The 25,341-nt window shown below is 40.2% G+C and overlaps 1 protein-coding gene across 1 annotated transcript; it reads right to left on the minus strand.

The window, feature by feature from the left end:
• Positions 1 to 1,279: 1,279 nt before the first annotated feature.
• LOC127238805 (vomeronasal type-2 receptor 116) lies at positions 1,280 to 24,398 on the minus strand. Its single transcript, XM_051207545.1, has 6 exons — positions 24,184 to 24,398; positions 17,118 to 17,409; positions 15,370 to 16,176; positions 14,527 to 14,754; positions 6,283 to 6,406; positions 1,280 to 2,202 (listed from the first exon to the last, which is right to left on the minus strand). The coding sequence occupies exons 1-6, from the start codon at positions 24,396 to 24,398 to the stop codon at positions 1,280 to 1,282; spliced, it is 2,589 nt and encodes an 862-aa protein (XP_051063502.1).
• Between the last annotated feature and the right edge of the window lie 943 nt (positions 24,399 to 25,341).

Raw genomic sequence — 25,341 nt, forward strand, 5'->3', positions numbered from 1 at the left:
AGCAGGAGAGCTGTCTGTGATCCCCACCGGCTGCAACACTCAGGACAGCAGGCTCTGCATGTTGTTCTTTTGCTACAGTTATAGGAATAAATCTGGAGAAGGGGGAGTGTCCCGAGTGAGGGTCCCAAGTGAGTGGGGTCCCAAGGTACGGGACCACGTGGGAAAGCATAGTAGGTGAGGGTGACTGAGGCGGAGGGAATAACATGTCAGGCAGACAGAGCTTAAATGAGGAGCTTATTTAGAAAGGGGAGTGAGGGGCGAGGGAAGAGACATAGAGAGGCACTGGGAACAGAAGTGAAGGGGAGAGGGGGGCGGAGCTGGAAAGAGCAAAAAGAGAAAGAGAACAAGAAAGCAAAAAGAGATTGTGAGTGTGCAGCGGTCTGTCTTTTAAAGGGGTCCTTTACACCTGCCTGCAGATTAGTTCTCGTAGAACCCTGGGCTGACCAGGGTACTGCCTGAGTGCATTCTGCCTGGTGATAGGGGCAGGCCAGCGTATTGCCTGAGCCCTTACATTGCACCTCACCTGGGCAACACAACAGAGCCAAGCTTGTTAGTACAGGTGTGGGTAAGCCAGCCCTGAAGTTATGAACATGGAAGACTTGTCCCCACGCCACATATGGCAGACCAACCCTACTGCTGCCCAGGCTCAGACTCAAGGATATGACTTGGCCACCATCCCCCCCCAGTCTATGATCTGCCGGGACATGTGAAAGGACCTGACCTGCAGACCCAGAGCTGCAGGATCTTCACAACACAGGGCAACAACAGGATACTGAGGAGGAGCCCCAGTGAGGGCCCAATATTATAGCTCAGTAGAAACCAGACCAATGACTTTGCAAGTAATGGTAAATGGACAGAGGTATTCATGTTCATGGTGTGACTCATTGTGTCCCACTGCAGTTTCCACGATGAGATTTTTTTTTCTTACAAAATGTTTAAGAATATTTACATAAATGACTCTTGAATTTGTCCATCAACCTATGGAATCCAGCTGTCAAATTAATGAAATGTAAGAATGATCCAAACGGAAGAACTCACAAATTATGATCAATCACACAAAGTAATAGTGAATGCAAGGGGAGGATTCCAAATGCAGCATATATTTCAACATGGAAAAAAAAGTGACTGATGCAGAATTCAGTTAGCCCAAGATGATTACCTAAAGAGCTAACAACTTGTGGGTCAAATGCCATATAGTAACTTCATATGTGAGTGTTCAGATGGTGAAGGACAATTGTGTTCCAAAGCTCTTTAGTTTATGGAACACTGGAACTAGATTTTAAGAAGGATTTTTTCTTCTAGCATATGTCTTGTCTCTAATATGATGAAGTGAGTTCATTTCTGGCCTTAGGAGGATTATGTAGCACTTTGGGGCAAAGATGATGCCTAAGAGTGATATACCGGAAGCCAAGATAGAGAGGACTTCCATAGCCACCATGACCTTCCCCTTGGTGCTGTGGTAGACGGGGAGGAAGCTGACCCAGACACTGCAGAACACCAGCATGCTGAAAGCCAGGAACTTGGCTTCATTGAATGTGTCAGGCAGATTCCTGGACAAGAATGCCATAAGGTAGCTTCCCAGGGCCAGTGTCCCGAGGTATCCCAGGATGCAGTAGAAGGCAACAGGTGAGCCTTTGTTGCAAATGATGATGATGTGACCGTGTTCTGAGTGAGCATCTTTGACAACAGACGGAGGAGAGGTTGCCAGCCAAATTCCACAGAGAACAATTTGCAGCAGGGTGCAGATGGGAATGACGAAATTAGGGGCCCTTGATATCAGCAGCCACCTCCCCATTCTCCCTGGAGTGGTGACCCTGAAGGCTATAAGTACAGTGAGAGTTTTGGCCAGCACAGTGGAAAGAGCCACAGTGAACAGAAGTCCAAATGTGTTCTGCTGCAGGATACAGGTGACTGTGCTAGGACGGCCGATGAAGAGCAACGGAGAGAGAAAACAGAGCATCAGGGTGACGAGCAGGGTGTAACTGAGAGCACGGTTATTGGCCTTGACGATGGGAGTGTCTCTGTGCTTCAGAAACACCCAGAGAACAACAGCTGTGAGTGAGGAGAAGCCCAGGGACACGAAGCTGAGTGCCTTCCCCAAGGGGTCATCATAGGCCAGAAATGTCACAGTCTTAAGTTGGCAGTGGCTCTTCTCTGTATTTGCATAGTGAGTTTCTGGACACGTCACACACTGATCCACATCTGGCAGAAACGCAGGTGATCATGAGTGCATACTCTGGTTTCTCCTTTTATTCTAAACCGCTTCCTAGCACTTAGCACATCTCAATGTTATTGGAATCATCTTGCTTCGTTTCAGATACGCGCACAGAGGCATTAAACTCAATCTGCCTTCTACTTCCATGCTGACACAGATCACACAGTCCCAGTGCATTCTCTGTTGTTACTCATATGGTAACTGCCTTTAGTGACAGTGTTGTATCCGATTTGCAAGTCATGAAAGCACTGATATACACTGCATGAACCTAATTTGGCTCTGATGCTGCTTTTTTTTTTTAATTAATACATCTTCATTCTGAAGAGGACATAGGACTTCGGCTTAATAGACAGAATGTCCTTTGAAATCCTCATCTTAGAATGGTGTTCTCTTATGTGTATATCACATGTACCTACATTGGCAAAGTCCCTAGTGTTCTGTATTTCCTCATTGTCTGAAGGAGCCTGAACGAATTAGTATTCTTAAATTCCTGGAGACTTGAACCACTTCATCAGTGACACTGTTCTCTTAACTATGTACAATAACATCTATGTAATGAATAGATTCAGAGCTGCTCATATATTCTAAAGCCTTCATGGGACAGTGTTTGAACACTTTGTTGCTGATAGTTTATCAATTTGCTCTTAGATTATGATCCATGTTTATGGATTTTTCTGTCATATTTTCGATATATGAATAATGTCCATTTTATATACCTTTTAATATATTTAATTCTCTTTATATTGTCACATTATCATTCATATTCCCTGTATAATGTATTCTGATCATGATTTTGCTCTTCAACTCCTTCTCCCAGATATTCCCCACCGGTATTCCCTCTCAATTCCTCACCCTTCCTTTCTCTCTTTCTTAAAAAAAGAAGAAACAAACAAAACCCCAACAAACCAAACAAAACAGTTAACAAAACCCTTCTCTCTCTCTCTCTCTCTCTCTCTCTCTCTCTCTCTCTCACACACACACACACACACACACACACACAAAGTTGTAAAACAAACTTAAAGAAAAAGTTCATTAAGAACAGGACAAAATAAAGAAATAAAAATAACAGCCCAGAACAGTACCCCCTCCCCTGGGCCCATATTCTGGCCCACTACTCTGGCAGTTTTATTGGAGGCCAGGCTGATTGTAGAGACTCCAGCCCGATTAACATCTCCAGACTGCAATGTTTCCCTAGGTCCCCAACTGTTTCACAACTTCAGCAGAAGACTTCTGCTTTACTGGAGCTAAGGCTTGTTATAGGGGCTCAAGCACCCACTCCCTTGGAATCCATATTCCAGCAAACAGCTCTGGAAGCTTTACTGGAGGCCAGGCTGGTCCTAATGACCCCAGGGAAGACTCTTATCACTTCTGGTTAACACTCCTAAATGCCCCCCCATATCTCTCAACAGCACCTCATTTTTTGGGCTCCCTATTTTAGCTCATAATTCTGACACTATTACTGGAGGTCAGGCTGGTTCTAGAGACCACAGGTAAAACACCACACAGTCTGCTAACACTCCTTAAAGCCTGTCCAACAGACCCAGACTGTACTCTCCCTGTGGTTCCACATTCTCACCCATACCTTAGGCCAGAATGCTTTGTACTAGGCCAGACTGGTTCTAGGGACCCAAGATAAAACACTGCCCACTGCCACCCAACATCCCCCTAAAACTGGCCTAACAACCCCCAACAGAACCTCTTTCACCGCATTCTATATCCTAGTCCACAACTTTGGCAGAAAACTTCTGTTTTACTGGAGGCTATGATGTACTAGGCATCCCAGACACCAAGACACCTAGGTACCCAGAATACCAGAGGCCACACAGGTTCTTTGAAATGCAGTAGAAAAGTTGCCATACAAAACCCAAAGGGTTTTATGGGCCACAAAATCTCCATTAGAACTACAGACTGGCTAGTCACTAGAATCACTGGCCACTTAGGAACCAGAGAGGAAACAGAAACCAAGAAACAACACACCCATTCAAGAAAGAAAAGGTAGACCTATCAGAATTACACCTGACTTCTCAATGGAGATACTAAAAGAAGAGTCAAAACAGGTGTCTTTCTTTCTGACTTTGTGCATTCTTTTTACATTTTTAAATTCATTTTAAATAAGAAAATTTCCCCTCCTACCTCTCCTCCCTATACCTTCCATCTTTCCCCCAACTCACCTGCCCCCATCCACTTCTCCAAAAGGGCAAGGCCTTCCACAGAGAGTCAACAAAGCCTGGCACATTAAATTGAGGCAGGGCCAAGCTCCTGGCCCCTGCATCAATGCTGAGAAATGTATCCCAGCATAACGAATGGGCTCCAAAAAGCCAGCTCATGAACCAGGGATAGATCCTGGTTCCACTGCTAGGGGTTCCTCAATCAGAACAAGCTACACAACTGTCACTCATTTGTGGAGGGCCTAGTTTGGTTCCATGCTGGCTCCCCAGCTGTTGGTCTAGAGCTCATGAGTCCCCATGAGTTTGGTTCAGTTGTCTCTGTGGATTTCCCCTTCATGATCTTGACCCCACTTGCATTTAAAGAAACGTTCAACATCCTTAGTCACTGGGAGATACAAATCAAAAGGATTTTGAGATTCCATCATAGACCAGTTAGAATGGCCAAGGTCAATAACACAAGTGACTACTTATGTGGGTGAAGATGTGGAGCAAGGGGGGCACTCCTCCATTGCCAAATGACTTGACAGATTTTGAGGATTCCACCTGGAAGGCATCACCCTCCATGTGGAGTGGGTAGGGGATGGGATGGGAAGGGGGGCCAGGGGGGCACAGGAGGGAGTAAAAAAAAAATTAAAGTAAAAAATAAAACTATGATATGCTTACAAGACTATGGATGTTGGCAAGCAAAATGTGGTGGTCTGAGTGAGAATGTCCCTTGTTGGTGGGACTATTTGTAAAAGATTAGGTGATGTGGCCCTTTTGGGAGAGATATGTTGCTTTGGAAGCATTGTAAGGATTTTGCCATTCAGTGTGCCTTCTCTGTCTCCTGCTTGTGAATCAGCATGTGAGCTCCCAATTGTCCCTGTTGTCAGGCGGTCTTAGTTAGATTTCTATTGCTGTGAAGAGACATTGAAGATGGAATTTCTGTTTTGCCTGGTCCCACGGTTATTTAATCCCAAATAAACACAAAGAGGCTTATACTAATATAAGCTATTTGGCCGATGGCTTAGGCTTCATACTGGCTAGCTCTTTCTTAATTATGAACCCCTAACTATTAATCTATGTATTTCTACATGGCCTTATCTTACTGGAGAATTCCCAGCTTCCTATCTTCCTGGTAGCTCCATGATGTCTCCTTGGCAGCTTCTGTCTGCATTCTTTCCCAGAATTCCCATCATCTGGTAACCCCACCTATGCTTCCTGCCTGGCTAATGGCCAATCAACATTGTGTTAAACCAATAAGAGAGACATATACTCACAGCATAACCAAGGCAACTTATACAAGAAAGCATTTAGCTTTTAGGCTCACAGTTCCAGATAGAGAACATGGCAAGCTGCAAGAAGGTATGGAGTTGCAAAAATAGCTGAGAGCTTACATCTGATCTACAGGCATGAGGCAAACAGAGAGAGAGAGAGAGAGAGAGAGAGAGAGAGAGAGAGAGAGAGAGAGAGAGAGAGAGAGAGAGAGAATGGGGGCCATTCTTATTCAAACTAAAACACGTTTCTGCTCTGCCTTCATGAACTCTAAAAGTCTGAAAGTGTAAGCCAATTAAGTGCCTTCCTATATAAGTTGCTTGGTCATGGTGCCTTTCCATAGCAATAGAAAAGAAACTAAGACAAATTGTGTGGGCAAATGAAGCATTCTACACTGCTGTGGGAAGAGTGGTTTTCCATAGGCAGCCATGTTCATAGTGGTTCAAGAACACAAAGCAGATGTGAATTTCAATGCCAAGAGTGTGTTATTCCAGTTGGAAATTGAAGTGTAACCTGTGGTTTTCTAACAGCCGGAAGGAAGAGGATTGTCTTCACTGATGGAAGCTCACTTACAGATGTTCCCCATTTGCTTAGATATTGCAGATGTGTACAGCTAGGGATGTTCTCTGCATGACTATCATTTACCTGTCTCATTGGAAATCTCATTCTCTGGGCAAGGGGTGCAGTCAAAGCAACAGGTAGCCTCACCCTCTCGGTTGGTTTTCCTGAATCCAGGATGACAGCTCTCACTGCATATAGACTGAGGAATCTGAGAATAATAAAATGAATGTTAGCAAATGGGCAGGTTTTATGGAAACTCCAATAAATAGTGTTTTTTTTTAATACAGAAGCCTTAGTTTACTTCTGTTAATATCTCTAAATACAGATAACTGATTTTTTTTCTGCTATGGTTAGTTCTTCACAGGTCCATGTGGTCAGTGCTTGACCCTAATCACACGACTTGTTGGAAAATTGTTGATAGATTTTGAGGTGAGGCATAAAAGTAAAAATTTAGGTTCTTGGTAGCATGTCTTGGTGAGACTACAAACCTACTATCTCTTGACTCCTGGATGCAAAGGTAAATTTTTATTCCATAGTAATGATTCATCTTGTCAACTTGATAGGTTTAGGAACCACTGTGGAAATGAACCTATGAGAATTATTGTGAAAGATTTTCTAGATTATGTTACATGACGTCAAAATATCCTCTATAAAATTGGGGGCTCCTGATTTATTAGCCATGGTCCCTGAATGAATGGAAAGGGAGAAAGAAGGGGAACAATAGCATACGGCTGTCCCTGCACCCTGACTGTTGATGTACCATGGTTTCCGGCAGAGATTGAACATAAACTATGAGCCAAGAAAAATCCTCCTGTATTGTTAGGTAGCATTTTTGCAAAAACAAAACAAACAACTAACGTACATAATACATATGCCCACCATATTTTTCTGTCTCAACAGGGAGGGGGCTGGAAGCAAAAGGCCAACTGGCCATTGACTGAAACCTTCCAAGATGGGATCAAAATAATCCTTTTTTTTAATATTTATTTTTTATTTTTAAAACAGTATTATTTTCCATATCAATCCCAGTTCCCTCTCCCTCCCATCCTCTCCATCTCCCATTATCTCCCCATCCCAGCCCCATCCAGTCTTCAGAGAGGGTGAGGCCTCTCATGGGGAATCATCAAAGTCTGTCACATCATTTGGGGCAGGACCGAGGCCCTCCCCCATATAGGCTGAGACAGTATCCCTCCATATGGAATGGGCTCCAAAAAGCCAATTCATGCACTAGGAATAAATACTAGTGGTCTCATAGACTGCCCAAGTCCCCCAAGTGTCACCCACATTCAGGGGGCCTAGTTGGGTCTTATGCAGGCTCCCCAGCTGTCAATCTGGAGTCAGTGAGCTCCCACTTCCTTGGGTCAGCTGTTTCTGTGGGTTTCCCAACATGGTCTTGACTCCTTTGCTCATCACTCCTCCCTCTCTACAACTGGATTCCAGGAGTTTGGCTCAGTGCTTAGCTGTGATCTCTGCTTCTGCTTCCATAAGCTACTGGACGAAGGCTCTATGATATTAAATAAATAGGTAGATTGGAAATTAAATAGTTCATCCAGCAAAAATAGGTATTTAGATATTATACAATTAGGTATTAAGACAAAATTTAAAACTTTTTTTTATTAATTTCCTTTTTATATTTTTATCCCAGTTTCCCCTCCTTTCTCTCCTCCTGGTCCTCCACTTCCCACCCCACCACCTCCTATTTGCTCCTTGGAGAGGGTAAGGCCTCCCATAGGAAGTCTACTAAATCTGTCCCATTATCTTGTTGAGGCAAGACCAAGGCACCTCCCCAACCCCCACACCCCTGTGTCTAGATTGAGTAAGGTATCCCTGCATATAGAATGGGCTCCACTAGGTCAGTTTGTGCATTAGAGTTAGTTCTTAAACCCACTGCCCATCCCCTCATATGTTACTCCAGCGCCATTAATTGTCCCCTATATTGAGAGAACCTAATTCAGTCTTTACAAATTTCCCATTTGTCAGACTGGAGTCAGTGATTCTCAATAGCTTGGGTCAGCTGGTTCTGTGGGTTTCTCCATCAAGGTCTTGACTCCTTTGTTCATATTTTTGCTCCCCCCTCACTTCAACAGTACTTCAGGAGATTGTTACATTGGTTAGTTGTGGGTTTCTGCATCTGTATCCATCTGTATCTGGAAGAGGGTTCAAACTTCTCTGGGATTATGGATTGTAGCCTGGGTATCTTTTGCTTTATTTCTGGTATTCGCTTATGAGTGAGTACATACTATATTTGTCTTTCTGCTTTTGGGTTACCTCACTTAGCATGTTTTTTTCTAGTTCTGCCCTGTTGGCTGCAAATTTTAGGATGTCATTGTTTCTTACTGCTGAGTAATACTTCACTGTGTAAATATACCACATATACTCCTTCGAGTATATGTCCAAAAGTGGTATTGCAGTGTCTGGAGGTAGGTTGATCCCTAATTTTCTGAGAAAAATTCATACTTATTTCCAGAGTGTCTGTACAAGTTTGCACTCCAGCAAAGGAGGGGTATTCCCCTTTCTCCACATCCTCTCCAGCATAAACTGTTATTGGTGTTTTTTTATTTTAGCCATTCTGTTCAGTGATGGAATCTCAGAGTGGTTTTGATTTGCATTTCTCTGATGACTAAGGATGTTGAAGATTTCCTTAAGTGTCTTTCCAACATTTGAGATAGTTCTGTTGAGAATTCTCTATTTAGATCTGTACCCCATTTTAAAAATGGGTTATTTGGGGGGCCTGCTCAGAGCCTCCTGAGGCCTGGGGCCTGCCTGTGCATGGGGGAGACCATTCAGGTAGACCAGCCTGCCAAGAGTCTGCCAGTGTACTGGTCCCGCCTCTGCTCAAGGAGGGAGGCCGCCCTCCAGTTCCCTGATCAGAGCCTCATGAACACTGGGGACTGTGCACAGGGTAACCCGTCCCAGCAGACTAGCCAATCCACAGTCTGCCAACCCAGACTACTATACGCAGCAAAGCTTTCAATAGACGGAGAAACCAATATATTCCATGACACAACCAGATTTAAACAATACTTATCAACTAATCCAGTTTACAGAAAGTTCTGGAAGGAAAACCCAAGGAAGTCAACTACACCCACAAAAACACATGTAATAGATAATCTCACTTTACCAACAGCCAAAAGAAAAATGGGGTATCATAATACCACCACCACCACCAAATCCAAAACAAACATGAATTAATCCTCAATGGTCATTAATATCTCTTAACTCACTTATATTAATGGTCTTAACTCACTTATAAAAAGACACAGGCTAACAGAATGAATACAAAGACAGAATCCATCCTTCTGTTGCATACAAGAAACACACTTCAACTTCAAAGACAGTTGTCACCTCATAGTTAAGGGTTGGGAAAAGATTTTCCAATCAAATAGACCCCCCAAAAAGTGGATGTAGCAATTCTAATATCTAACAAATTAGACTTTAAACTAAAATTAACCAAAAGAGATGAATAAGGTCATTTCTTATTTATCATAGGAGAAATCCATCAAGATGAAGTCTCACTTCTGAACATTTATGACTAAAATACAAAGGCAACCACAAATCACACATAAAACCTCACACACTTATAGTGGGAGGTTTCAACACCCCATCCTCAACACTAGACAGCTCCACCAGACAGAAACTTTACAAAGAAACAAAGGAACTAACAGAAGTTATGACCCAATTGGGTTTAACAGACAGGTATAGGACATTCCATCCAAACACAAAATAATATAGCTTCTTCTCAGCGCCACATGGAACATTCTCTAAAATCATCCACATACTCAGCAATATGATAAACCTCAATAGATACAAAAAATTGGAATAACCTCCTGTATCTTATCATACCACCCTGCTCTAAAGTTAGAATTCCACAATAACACAAATTGCAGAAACCCTACAAACTCATGGATATTGATCAAGTTGCATTTGCACCATCCCTGGGTCAAGGAAGAAATAAAGAAAGAAGTTAAAGACTTTGTAGAATTCAATGAGAATGAAGACAAAACATACCCAAAACTTATGGGACATTTTGAAAGCAGTACTAAGAGGAAAGTTTATAACACTAAGAGCCCACATGAAGAAACTGGAGAATAGTCACATTAGAGAATTAACTGCACAACTGAAAGCTCTAGAACAAAAAGAAGCAAACTTACCCCAGAGGAGTAGATGCCAGGAAATAATCAAATTGAGGGCTGAAATCAATAAAGTAGGAACTAGGAAACAGTACAAAGAATCTATATAACAATGATTTGGTTCTTCGAGAAAATGAACAAGATAGATAAACCTTTGTCCAAATTAACCAAAAGGCAGAGAGAGAACATGCAAATTAACAAGAACAGAAATGAAAAAGGGGACATAACAATGGACACTAAGGAAATCCAGAGAATCTTCAGATCATACTTTGAAAACCTGTACTCCACAGAATTAAAAAAATTTAACGGAAATGGACAATTTACTAGATAGATATCACTTACCAAAATTAAACCAAGAACAGATAAGCAACTTAAATAGACCTATAACCCATAAAATGAAATAGAAGCACTCATCAAAAGTCCCCCCCCAAAAGCCCATGGCCAGATGGTTTCATTGCAGAATTCTACCAGAAATTCAAAGAACAGCTAATACGAATACTCCTCAAATTGTTCCACACAATAGAAGCAGAAGGGTCATTGCCAAACTCTTTTCATGAGGCTACACAAAGGCACAACTAAGAGAACTACAGACTAATATCCATCATAAACATCGCTACAAAAATACTCAATAAAATACTGGAAAATCGACTCCAAGAACACATCAGAGAAATCATTCACCATGACCAAGAAGGCTTCATCCCTGGGATGCAGGGATGGTTCAATATATGAAAATCCATCAATGTAATCCACCATATAAACAAATTGAAAAAGAAAAACCACATGATCATCTCCCTAGATGCTGAAAAAGCCTTTGACAAAATCCAACACCCCTTCATGATTAAGGTATTGGAGAGACCAGGGATAACAGGAACATAATTATATACAGCAAACCAACACCCAACATCAAACTAAATGGAGAGAAGCTTAAGGCAATTCCTCTAAAATCAGAAACAAGGTAAGGCTGTCCACTCTCTCCATACCTCCTCAATATTGTACTTGAAGTTCTAGCTAGAACAATAAGATAACAAAAGGAGATCAAGGGGATACTAATTGGAAAGGAAGAAGTCAAACTTTCAACATTTGCAGATGACATGGCAGTTTAGATAAGCGACTCCAAAAACTTTACCAAGGAATTCCTACAGCTGATAAATACCTTCACCAAAGTGGCAGGATACAAGATGAACTCAAAAAAATATCAGTATCCCTACTATATACAGACAATAAAGGGATTAAGAAAGAAATCAGAGAAACATCATCTTTTACAATAGCCACAAACAACATAAAATGTCTTGGGGTTACACTAATCAAACAAGGAAAAGACCTATATGGCAAGAACTTTGTGTCTTTAAAGAAAGAAATTGGAAGATCTTCCATGCTCTTCAATAGGTAGGATCAGCAAAGTAAAAATGGCAATCTTGCCAAAAGCAGTCTACAGATTCAATGCAATCCCCATTAAAATCCCATCACAATTCTTCACAGACTTTGAAAGAACAATACTCAACTTTATATGGAAAAACAAAAGACCCAGGATAGCCAAAATAACCATGTACAATAAAGGAACTTCCAGAGACATCACTTCAAGCTCTATTATAGAGACATAGTCCTGAAAACAGCTTGATATTTGCACAAAAAGCCCCCCCCCAAAAAAAAAAACCAAAACAAAACAGAAAGAACAATGACCAATGGAACTGAATTGAAAACTCTGATATTAACCCACATACCTACAAACACCTGATTTTTGACAAAGAAGCTAAAATTATTCAATGGAAAAAGAAAACATCTTCAACAAATGATGCTGGCATAACTGGATGATGGTGTGTAGAAGGCTGCAGATAGATCCTTATTTACTGCCATGCACAAAACTTAAGTCCAAATGGATCAAAGACCTCAACATAAATCCAGCCACTCTGAACCTCTTAGAAGAGAAAGTGGGAGGTACCCTTGAACAAATTGTTACCAGAGACCACTTCCTGAACATAACACCAGTAGCACAGACACTATGATAGACAATTAGTTAATGGGACTTCTTGAAATCAAAAAGTTTCTGTGAGACAATGACACAGTCAATAAGACAAAATGGCAGCCCACAGAATGGGAAAACATATTCATCAACCCCACATCTGACAGTGGGCTGTTCTCCAAAATATACAAAGAATTCAAGAAGCTAGTAACCAAAACACTAAATAACCCAATTAAAAAGTGGGGTACAGAACTAAATAGAGAATTCCTGATGGAGGAATCTAAAATTCCTGAGAGGCATTTAGGAAAGTGCTCAACATCCTTAGCCATCAGGAATTGCAATTCAAAACAACTCTGAGATACCAATTACTCCCATAAGAATGGCAAAAAAAAAAAAAAAAAAAAAAAAAAAAAAAAAAAAAAAAAAAAACCACCAAAGACAGTTTATGCTGGAGAGGATCTGGAGAAAGGGGAACACTCCTCCACTTGTGGTGGGAATGCAAACTTGTACAGTCGCTTTGGAAATCAGTATGGTAGTTCCTCAGGAAAATGGTAATCAGTCTATCTCAAGATCCAGTAGTTCCACTGGCAGGCATATACTCAAAAGATGCACATTCATACAATAAAGACATCTGTTCAGTTATGTTCATAGAGTTATTTGTAATAGCAAGAACCTGGAAGCAACCTAGATACTCCTCAACTCAAGAATGGATGAAGAAAATGTGGTACATTTACACAGTGGAAAAAAACTACTCAGTGGGGAATAAAACCCCTATGGAATCTTGAAACGCACAGGTAAATGGATGGACCTAGAAAAAACCATCCTGAGTGAGTTAACACAGTCATAAAAAGAGGAACATGGTATGTACTCACTCATGTATGACTTTTAGACATAGAGCAAAGGATCACCAGCCTGCAATCCACACTGCCAGAGAAGCTAGGAAGCAATGAGGACCCTAAGAGAGACATACATGGTCCCCTGGAGAAGGAGGAAAGGGACAAGATCTCCCAAGCAAATTGGGAGCATGGCGGGGGGGGGGGAGGGATTTAGGAGGAAAAGGAGGGGAGTGGGAAAGAATAGAGGAGAGCAAGAAAAGAGATGCCATAGTAGAGGGAGCCATTATAGGTCTAAAGAGAAATCTGGCACTAGGGAAATGTCCAGAGATCTACAAGCATGACCCCTACTAACAATCTAAGCAATAGTGGAAAGGCTACCTTAAATGCCCTTCCTCAATAATGAGATTGATGACTGCCTTATATGCCATTCTACAGCCTTCATCAGGTAGCTGATCGAAGCAGACACCCACAGCTAAACACTGAGCCGAACTCTTAGAATCCAGTTTCAGACAGGGAGTAGTGATGAGCAAAGGGGTCAAGACCAGGCTGGAGAAACCCACATTAACTGCTGACCTGATCAAGGGGGTGCTCTTGGACTCCGTCTAATAGGTGGGAAACCAGCATAGGACTGACCCAGATTCCTTGAATGTGGTGTTAGTTGGGAGGACTGGGCAGTCTATGGAGCCTCTGGTAGTGGATCATTATTTACCCCTAGTATACGAATGGATTTGGGAGCTCATTCCACATAGAGGGACACTCCCTCAGCCTAGACACATTGGAGAGGGCCTGGGCCCTGCTCCAAATGATATGACAGACTTTGAAGACTCCCCAAGGAAGGACTCACCCTCCCTGGGGAGCAGAAGGGAATGGGATGGGAGCTAGTGGTGGTGGTGGGGAAACAGGAGAGACTGGAGGGTTCGGGAACTGGGATTGATTTGTAAAACAATCTTGTTTTAAATTTAATTAAAAAATTATTTGGTAGTTTGATTTCTAATTTCTTAAGGTCTTTGTACATTTTAGAGTTCAGCCCTCTGTCAGATTTGGGGTTTATGAATAACTTTTCCCATTCTGTAGGGAACCATTTTTGTCTTGTTGGTCATGTTCTTTGCTTTATAGAAGCTTCTCATTTTCAGGATGTCCTGTTTATTAATTGTTGGTCTCAGAGTCTATGCTACTGGTGTTCTATTTAGGAAGTGGTCTCCTGTTCCTATGTGTTTAAGGGTATTTTCCGCTTTCTCTTCTATGAGGTTCAGTGTGGATGGATTTATATTGAGGTCTATAAAATCCTCAGACCAAAATGCAAGACAATTGGTGGTCATTATATGTCTATTAATAGGCCTAGGTGAGTTCATGGAGGGTCATGACACACAGAAATATATTTTTTTGAAATTTACATACCCACCTTTGTCAGTCCCGTGGACCACTGTATCATGTGAGATGACAAGGACAATTTCTCACCCTCTGGAGCATTTGGAGAAAATGTTCCTACTTTCACATTTAGCACAAGACCTTTTGGGAAGTTCAAAAAATTGAGAATGTCATATTCTTCATGAGATTTCCTTTTCCAATCCAGAACCACATGGTCTCCAGCATGACTGTTGAGTTGTGTGTTCTTTAGAAAAGGGTGAAGCTAAAAGAGATGCATGCTCTTATGTTACATTGACTCCCCAAAGTGCAACAGATGCAGAATCAGGGAACATTCCTTCTTGATTTTAATCCGTGGTGTGAAAAGCACCTTTAATGTAGGTATCCATCAAGATAATGGAAACATTATTATGTTAAAAAATATTCTAATCAGTTCCATTAGAAAACTTAGAACCAAGCTCACCTAAATAATAAATGTGCATGGAAAAAAACTCTCACCTTCTTTGAAAATATAGTAATACCCTACTAAATTTTGAAAATATTTAGAGTTTCGTTCTGTAAAACAAATGCTTTTATGTAACACAAGCATTTTAGAAGTGTTCAAGTTCATTGTGATAATTACCTGTCTCTGACTTTTCTGTTGTGTGAAATCTCTGGGATAGGTGGACTTTTATATTGAAATTTTTTTTACCCTTGAAAATATTGTATCGCCTTTTGAAATACAAATATATATTGACTTAAAACAGATTCCTCCCTGCACTGTCTCTCTTGCAAATTTTTGAAAAAATAATCTAATCTGTATATTGCCCAGTTTTAGTGGGTTTGTAAACCCTTAGAGTCTCATGTTGCTGCTGGTATAATACTACAGAAGTGACGTTACCTGCCAGGGGAAGGATACCACCTCTTTTCCCTTTCCATGTGCTTGAAATTGTACTTGGTCGAGCATCATCTCATGTAGACTGTGGGCCACAGCATACACTGCATTATACACATTGTAACTCTCCTCACTCATGGCCATATTAAATATGTTCCCTGGCAAGAACTCCAAGGAGGCATTAGGCAGACAGTCATCCACAATTTTACAGTCTTTCCTCAGAAATGAGCAATTGAAGAATGTATGCCACAGTACATGAAGAAACAAGTCTTCTGGGTATTTGGAAGGATTGGCTGTCTGCATAAAGTCTGTGAAATTAATAATCTCCTCATTGTGGTGTGAAAAAATAAGGGACCCATGCAATGCATCTAACAGCAAATAGTGATCAAAGCTGGAATAGTCCCAGTGTGAGTTCAGTACCCAGACTTTCCACATAAGTAACTTCTGCTTTATATTTGCTATTAAGCTCAATAGAGAATCAGTGTCCCCATAAATAATAATCACATTTGCTGATGATTCCAGGATCTGCAACTGATTTTTCCAGGCTGTGGTAAGAAATGAACCCCTGCTGACTTGGATCATTTCCACAAATGCAATGCAGATTCCATTTTTCTCCAGCTCCCTTCTCAAATCTGACAGAACCTGGGCACCTTTGTGATCATCTATGATGAACAGTCCCACCCAGGTCCAGTGGAAATGAACCATCAAAGATACAATGCCAAGTGTCAGAAACGTGTCCTTGGGGGCCACTTGGTACAGGCAAGAAAACTGTCTTCGTTCATTCAGAGTACTGTCAAAAGGCCCAAAAGTAAGCTGTAGGGAAAAACAATCAGAAACAAGAACATTGTCATAATAAAATTCCCCTTAGTTCTCCAGCAGTAGTTTGAAGCCTTTAGGAAAATTCTTCTTATCTATCTCCTTATGGGTTTATCAGAAAAGTACACTGATAAGTTTCTATTTGTTTAGTAGACACACCCAAATCTACCGATATTTAAATTACTGTCTGTAACCTCCCAGGCCCACAGTCAGCACCTCAACAGCCACCCAGGTTGCAGCCTAAAGGACTTCAGGTTCCAAGGTCCAGTTTTGCTGTGGCTGCGTTTGTAGGTTTAAACAAAATGTCTATTGTTCTATTTACCAACAAAGACTCAGAAGTCTGATTTGGGGTGGGGGTGGGGCGGTGAAATCCTGTTAGATCTGAGAGGCCAAAAAGAAAGCATCTGTGTAAGGAGTACGGTTTCTCCTCCCGCTGCCTTGTCTTGTCCCGCCGCTGCGCCAGCCTTTTTAGCCACAGACCAAACACGAGTCATGTCTCTCCACTCACCCCAGATAAGAAAGAAAGCACCAAACTCCAAGTTCCTCCCTCTTCCTTCCTGTGAATCTCTCTATCTGTATTGCTGGATCATTCAGAATCTCTATGGCTAATTCCAGTCAAATAGCTGGAAGCTTCACCCCCCCTCCCCGAAACCAAGGTTGATTTTATTTAATTAGCACAAACACAAACTCAGGGTTCACAGTGTGATCAAATATCCCTCTACAGAAAATATCCAGAGGTTTACTAGTGTGGAGTCTGTGCTTCAGCCTTCCCCTCCTCTCTATTCTAAGCTACAAAGATATAGGTGCATTGTCAACTATGTCTGCATTGTTTCCCTGTCCATGACAAGTTCCTCAAGTTTCTTCTCTTTCCCTGACAGACAGCTGAAACGTCACCAAGCAGAGCTGACATCATGTCCTGTTTCATCACCATCTCTCACCTGTGGAAATTTGTAAAGATCCAGCAGTGTCCCTATGTTTTCAGATAGAGCCCATGACGGACCTGTAAGTACAGCAGCTGGCATGCTCTCTCTTGCACATCTGTAGTTACTGATGCCATAACCAGTGCCTGTAAGTGAGACAAAAAGATTGGCCAGAGTGTGCCTTTGACCATGTGGGACATTGTGGACCTCGAATCCCAGGGATGTGTTGGGTAAGAGATAGGGATTGCTGTTGATCTCCTCAATGGCAAACATCATGGCCAAAATACATTGGTAGTTCCTCAACTTAAACCTGCACAGAAGGTAGAAGAATGTTTAGGAGGAAGACTCACACCGCATGACACAGGACAGATGTGGAACTTTAATGCAATGGCTTTCACAGTTTGTATGCTTCTATTTTTATCTTCCCAGCACTTTTTTTCATGCAGAATATTCTAATTACGTTTTTCCTTCCACCAACTTCTTCCAGGTTCTCCCTACCTCTGCTCCCACCCAAGTTCACTCCTGTTCTTTCTCCCTCTTATTAGAAAACAAATAAGAAATAATTTATTATCTAAAAGGTGATAATAAAACAAAAACAAACAAGCCAGAGTTAGACAAAACAAACTACAAAGAAGTACATAGATGCAGACACTTGTGTTTCTGCACACAGAAAACCGTAAAAGCAAAAATTCAGAAACCATAATTGTACATAAAAGATGTGTAGCGTTCAAAGAATTAACCTCCACAAATGCCATTGAGTTTATTTATCTTGTTTTCCATCTATTACTGAGCATAGGACCTGCCTTTTAAGAATTGTTTGTATACCCAGTTATACTCCCTTAAAGAAAATGAATTTTTGTATTTGCAACTGGGTTAGGGGTGGGGGCTTATGATAACTTAGAGATAACTTCTGAATTAAAGTTGGGGGCTGGTTTTCACTTCCCCTCTCAGTACTTGTATTCCATCTGTCTTAGTGTGGTACAGGCCCTGTGCATCCTTCTACAGTCTTTGAAAGTTCACATGCGCCATCAGTCCTGCTATGTTTAGAAGGTCTTGTTTCCTCAGAGTCTTCCACCTTCTCTGGCTCTCATAATCTTTCTACCTCCTCCACTGCTGGGTTCCCTGAGCCATGAGGTAAGGAACTTAAGGAAGACATCCCATTTAGAACTGAGTGTTACACTGCTGGGGGGAACTTCTCTGATGATGGCTGAGTGACACAATGATCCATGAATATAACAGAATAGTATAGGAAGCAGTTAATTGCTACATTTCCTTAGCATCTGGATCCAAGGCCTATCTAGATTCAGGTTCTTGACAATCTGAGAAGTGTTGTGTTCCATCTCATGGAGTGAACCTAAAATCCAATCAAATATTAATTCTTCAGTTCCACACATTTTGTACCATTTTTCTTCAGTATATCGTGCAGGCAGGACACCACTGTAGATCACAGGGTCTGTAGCTAGGTTGGTGTTCATCTTATCCCTTTGGTAAAATGCAGACTGCCTTCCAGCACCATGAACATCAGTCCATAGGAGTAAATGCTCTTAATAGACAACATCTTAACTTCTCCAAGTTCAACAAGTCCTTTAGGCGTTGTCTTCAGGAATAGGGCTTTACCATCTAATTGTGGAGAACAGCCAGTAGCCTGGATTGTTTGGGCATTTCCAGGGGTTCTGTTTGGCTAATTACTCTATTGACCCATCCAAAACAGGAAGTTTAATTTGGTGGCGAGAAATATCTATTGTGACTTTGTCTCCCCTGTTGTTTAGTGATTGCATTGAGATTTCCTTCATATATGTATATGTTTTAAGAAGCCTCCACTGAATTAAGTTTTTATGTGATTTAAATGGCTCTCTGTTTCATTTTTTTAAGGACTATATAAAAACCTGAATGTGAACCTTCCAATGACTAGAGCTCTAAGAAGGTAAGGGAAGATTTGGTTGCTTTATATCTGTGATAGACTCTGTACATGAGTTAGGACAAGGTCTTCACATCTCCTAGAATTTAACTTCAATCCACACAACCACAAAACCCCCAAATGGTTCTTGATCAAGCCACCACTTACTAAGATACCGCTTAGTTCAAGAACATTCAGGCCACTCAACCTGTTTGAACAGCACTTTACAGTTCCATAACAATTTATCTTTATATCTGTGTTGGGTGGTATGTGTATATATTTCTCTGTGGCGAGTGTGTGTGTGTGTGTGTGTGTGTGTGTGTGTGTGTGTGTGTGTATGCATGCACATGATGTTAGACAGAGAAAACTTAAATTGGGGTTGTTATCATCCACTGTATTTAATAACAGGTATTTCCATGGCACATGAACTTGGGGGGTTTCTCCTGCTTCTCCCCCTCATTTCTCCAAAAGTAACAGGTTTATACAAGTGCACCACAATGCCCTCCCCTTTTGCTTTTGTGATCTGCAAAAGTAAACTCGGTTCTTATATTTGCACTGCAAGCATGTTACCTTCTGACCTATTTACTCTCTTTCTCCCTCTTCTTCTTCCTCTCCCTCTTACTCCCCCCTCCCTCTTTCTTGTGATTCATCATGGATGTGCAAAATAATAATAATAATAATAATAATAATAATAATAATAATAATAATAATAATACACTGGGAAAAAGCACTTTCTTTAGTGAGTTACCAGGGCAGTTGGAAAGTCACAGACAGAAAATTGAAATTTGTCTCTAGTTTCTCATTCTCATAGTTCAACGAAAAACATATCAAGTACATGAATGTAAAAAGTAGGAAACAGATCCAGACAGTTTTCGATCATCTGTGAACTTACAGTCACAGGAAACAAAACAAGACTTTGAAATGGCTTCACAGCAATCTAAAAAGCTGTGGAGTTGAGTTAGAAGGCAAAGAGACATGGAACACCTGCAGAAAAGGAAGTGCTTTGCAAACTCTTCCTCAACCAAATAATTCAGAGTATCTAACTCAGTCAAAATATCCAGTATCAAGAATTCCCAAATAGCTTAACTGAGGTTTTATGTGAACAAACAGACACCAAAGAAGAAAATCAATTGCTTCATCAGTTTTCGCTCCCACCAGTAGTGAACAAGTTTTCCCTTTCCCCGAAATCCATTGTCCTTTATTTTTTTGGATCTTGTAATTTTGATTTGCATAAGATGATTTCTTAAAATAGTTTTAATTTGTGTTTTCCTGATGGCTAAGGACATTGGTGATTTGAACCATTGTTTCTCAAACATTTGTACTTCATCTTTTGAGGTGTCTATTTATCAATGTCCAATCCTAATTTATTTTCTTATGTTTAAGATTTTTAGTTTATATATATATTCCAGTCACTAGCTCTCTCTTAGATGTCTATCAGACAGCTCTTCTCATTCTGCTTTTTCCACTTAAGTGATAGTATTTTTGCCCTTCAGATTTTTTTTTTAGTTTCCTGAAAACAAATTTCTTTTGTAAGGTCTTGGTATGTTTTTGAAATCATGATAATATCAATTTCCCAAGGTCAATATTCTTTCTTTTTCTATTTTGTATAATAATTTGAGATATTTTTGTGTTAGTTCTTTGAAGGCCTGGTAGAATTCTGCACTGAGGTTGTCTGACTTGAACTTTTTAAATTTGGGATATCTTTAAATTAATGTCTTGATCTCATTGGTTGCTATAGGTCTATTTGAATTATTAACTTCACTTATATTTGACATTGGTAGGTCATATGCATATCTTGAAAATTCATCCATTTCTTTAGATTTTTCCAGTTTAGAGGAACTGTCCTTATGAATCCCCGAATTTCTTCAGTGTCTGTTGTAATGTTTCCTTTTCAATCTCTAATTTTATTATTTGTATTCTCTATCTTCTTCTTTTGTTAATTTGGCTAACATGTTGTCAATCTTATTGGTTTCATTCATTGTTTGTATTGATGTTTTTTCACTTCTCGTTCATTAATTTCTGCCCTGACTTTGATGAAATCTTCCCATTTACCTTTATGTGTGTTGTTTGTTCTTGTATTTTTAAACTTTTCAAGATTCCCATGAATTCATTAGTTTGTGAACTATCAAACTTAGTTTTTGTTATAATATATAGTTTTATTTTTTAACATTTTAAAATTTATTTTTATATTCCAATCTCAGTTTCCCACCTCCCCTCCCCATTCCCCCACTCCCTATCCCACCTCCTATCTGCTTCTTGAGACTGCCTTAGGAAATCTACTAAGGCTGTCCCATCATCTTGTTGAGGCAAGACCAAGGCACCTCTCCCACCCCACTGTGTCTAGGCTGAGCAAGGAATCTCTTCATATAGAATGGACTCCACTAAGTTAGTTTGTGCATTAGTGTTAGGTCTTGGACCCATTGCCAGTGGCCCCATATATTGTCCCAGCCACACCATTGCCATTTATATTAAAGGAGTTTAGTTTGGTCTTATGTAGGTTCCCCATTTGTCAGACTGCAGTCAGTGATCTCTTACTAGGTTGGGTCAGCTGATTCTGTGGGTTTCCCCATCATGGTCTTGACTCCTTTGTTCATATTATCATTTCTCACTCACATGGATTGTACTCCAGGAGCTTGGTCCAATGGTTAGTTATGGATTTCTGCATCTGTTTCCATCAGTTTCTGGAAGAGGGTCCTAGCTTCTCTGGTATAGTGGGTTGTAGGCTGTGTATCATTTATGTTTGGTACTTAGGAGTGGGTACCAAACATTTTGATATGGACCCAGGGTACCATAATCTTTCTTCTTGTGACAGCTTTAATGTGTTCCTTAGATTTTGTTATGTTGTGATTTCATTTTCATTCAGTTCTAGGTATTTATATACTTTAGTTTGAAAAAACTAAAAAATGGAAAATATCCACACTAAAATAGAAAACAAAAATAAAATAGAAAAAAAATACAATAGAAAAAAAATAAAATAGAAAAAATATAGAAAAATAAAATAAAAACCTGACTTTTCTTGTTCTAATACAAAAATTGTTTCAAGTTATTAATATACAAATGCCCACATATCTGGTACAATGACACTTGGACATACTTAGCCAGTCATATTTTTAAGTTAGTGTTAAGGAAAAGCACTCCCGTACACAGTGAGAAAAACTTCTGACATTGTTTTGCAGGTAAGTTAACCAACATACATAAAAAGATTCTGTAATGTGCATAAACACTTGCTCATGTAGATTAATATGCTTTAGTCATATGGTAGACATATTGTGTACCATTAGATATTATTCTGCACTTATCAAATATTCATTCACCAGATTCTAAATTTTGACAAGAAAGTAAAATCTAATTAGAAAATTAGACCACACAAAATTAGTGTCATATAAAATAATGCTAACTGCACAAGCTATTGTCTTTTGTGGTTATGGTAATTAAGATGAATATATTTGTGTAGTCACAAAAAGAAAATTTAACTAGAGAAAGATAGTACAATTTCTCTTTCAAATTACATACATAGTTTCTCACACCTATGTAAAAAAGTTTATCAAAAGCATGAAAGTGGTGGTGAGTCTTGAAGTGCATATGCTCACAATTCCTCACTCTATGAAAACTATGATTTCAAAATGTCTTGCATAAATCAAATATGAGAATTGCTTATACCTTTTATAAGTTTATCTTAGTTTCATTTTTGATTTCATAAGATATCAAATCACACTGACATAGCACTCTCTTCTTGTACACATTGGACAAGCCAGTGACAGAGCTCATGTAACTACAAGTGTGATCTTTGCAGGCATGGGGTTGCTCTGTACAACCTAGAGAGGGACTCAGGCAGATTCACGGTGTCACTTGAGCTGCTGAGACTAGAAAGTAGAGAAGGGCAGGGGAATGGAGGAACAGGGACAGTATCTGCTGGAGGGCAGAAGAATCTCTTCTAGCATCAAGGTCAAATGTCTGATAGAGCATACAGTTTTGTAACCTTACTTGAAGTAAGCAATGATCCCTGGAGCCAGTGGATTCTTCCAAGGAATATTTTGTCTAGATGTAAATTTTTACATCTCCCCGGCTGCCTTCATTATGTCTATTTCAGACTAAATCTATGTCAATGTCCTCCATGTCAAATGATTACTCACACTTGAACATTTTCCCTCTTTCACTACTGAATTGATGACTTGTTCCATAGTCACATTGTGGCAGACACATTACTACCACATGGACAAAAATCCATCAGTCCTATGTTTATTTAAGGTGACTTTTCATCCATTGCCACCAATCTAATTCCTGAATATGCTGCCCTTGTTGAGCTCAGACTTGAGTGCAAGCTACACTTCTCATTATCATATACTTATTGTGTGGTTACATACAGCTATGGGCATGTCAGCCTGGGATAAAATACACCTGACTTTTTTTTTTTAAAGCCTAACAAAAATGCTTGTTTCTCTTTAACAGGACCTAAGATACTCAAGCAGACTTGTCTGACACTATATACTAATCTTGCATCTTTGAGAATGCCTGGAAATATCTTGCAGAGGACCCATCACAGTGTGCACACAGAAACACATCCATAACAAAGAACAAATACACATTGGCTATATATGCAGCAAACAGGCAAACATGGCAAACTTTCAAAGAACACAAACATTAAAAGTCAGATAAAAGAATCTGAGACAGATGAAGGCGTTCCCAAAGCAGAGAGTAGGTCCCAGTGTCTAATTCTGCTCTCAAGTCTTCAGTAGCAAACACAGACAATATTTGTCACTCCAGTCTTACACAAGGGAATTGCTGGTCACTAACTTCAGTGGCATTATCCCTTCTCACAGAAGCACAGCTAGATCTCTAGAATCCCCTCAACTATCCTGTCAATCTTTCATTCTATAATCTTTTACAAAGATAACATTGAAAAAAAAAAAAACCCAAATACTGAGGAATTACAAGCATGGCAGAGGACACAGGGGAAATTCCCAGTGTCTTCTGCAGAAAAGAAAACAAATAAACCTCAAATTTCTTCTTTCCCTTTGAATATACCAGACGAGTCACTAAGATGAAAACACTGTAGAAAGGTCTAGGAATGGAAGACAGGAAATGTCTTCTTAATGGGGTAAAGGAGATAATAATGCTTGAATCTGTACTTCCTCTAGGGCATATGAATATCAACCTTGGAAAGGAATAAATAAATAAAGGACTTACTCGATCATAAAATTTCTGGTGAATTTAGTCATTCTCCAATCAGTTGTTTTGTTGAGTGGGTAGGCAGTATAAGCAGGGAAGAACCCAGCAATCACCACATTTCCTTTACCATTTAAACGGTAATGCATTCTGACTAAGCACTCACTGCTCCCATAGGACCACACAGGAATAAGAATCTGTGGAAAGCAAGAGATAAAAATCCAAGAGAACAGCATATTAACAAGGTGTCTGTCCATCCATGAGAATGATGGGGTGGACTCTGCAGCGGCCAGCATGGACATGCATAGCTCATGGAGGTGCATGCTTGTTTCTAGTTTTATTGGTGACTGTAGTGATCCCTTGAATCATCCCAAGTTCTTTCTGACAGGAGTCTTCCCTCCCCTGTGGAATTATCCAATAATTTCTTCCCTCAGGCTTTGAATCTGAGGCTCTGAATTCAGAATAACAAACAATATGCATAAAAATAGTTTTTTTTTTTTTTTTTTTTTTTTTTAGAATTGTCTCTAGCCACAGGCAGTACAATTTCATCCAAGACCTTAGAGAACCAATCCCAGTACATAAAACCCTCTTAGTGGATTTGGTCACTAGTGTGAACCAAGAAACTACACATGGGAAAGCAATTTATGATGATACAAAGTTGTTACAGCAGAAGATGCCATAGTAGATAAAAGGGAAAGGGGCCAAAAGTGGCCCATGTCAGGTCTGACGAAGTCACAAGAGTAGGCACCATGTTCTGTAGAACTAGAGACTATCTGTCCTAGTTTTGTTTTCCAGGGTCTCCATGAGTCACAGAATCTTTTTCTACAGATGTGTGCCTGAACACCAATATTACATCCATGCCCCACTCGACAGAATTTGTGTCTCTTTCTGATGGAGCTAGCAGTTCTGCTGTGTTGATTTCCAAATGATCAACTTCATGTTAATGCAGAAAACAAGTTTCCTGTTTGAAGCTGAACTTTGACTTTCTGCAATATTCTTTTAACCACTGTGAGCTGCAGAATCAGCATACTGTCATGATACCCCCTCAATCCTAGAACACTGGCTTCACCTACTAATTATTTATACCTGAGAACATAGTGTCATGAAGAAATACATATACTACCTTAGAAACACAGAGTAAAGCTGTCAGGAGAAGGGCTCTGTTTCCAAAGGCGCAGG

This window comes from Phodopus roborovskii, unplaced genomic scaffold, assembly GCF_943737965.1.
Source record: "Phodopus roborovskii unplaced genomic scaffold, PHOROB, whole genome shotgun sequence".
Lineage (NCBI taxonomy): Eukaryota > Metazoa > Chordata > Mammalia > Rodentia > Cricetidae > Phodopus > Phodopus roborovskii.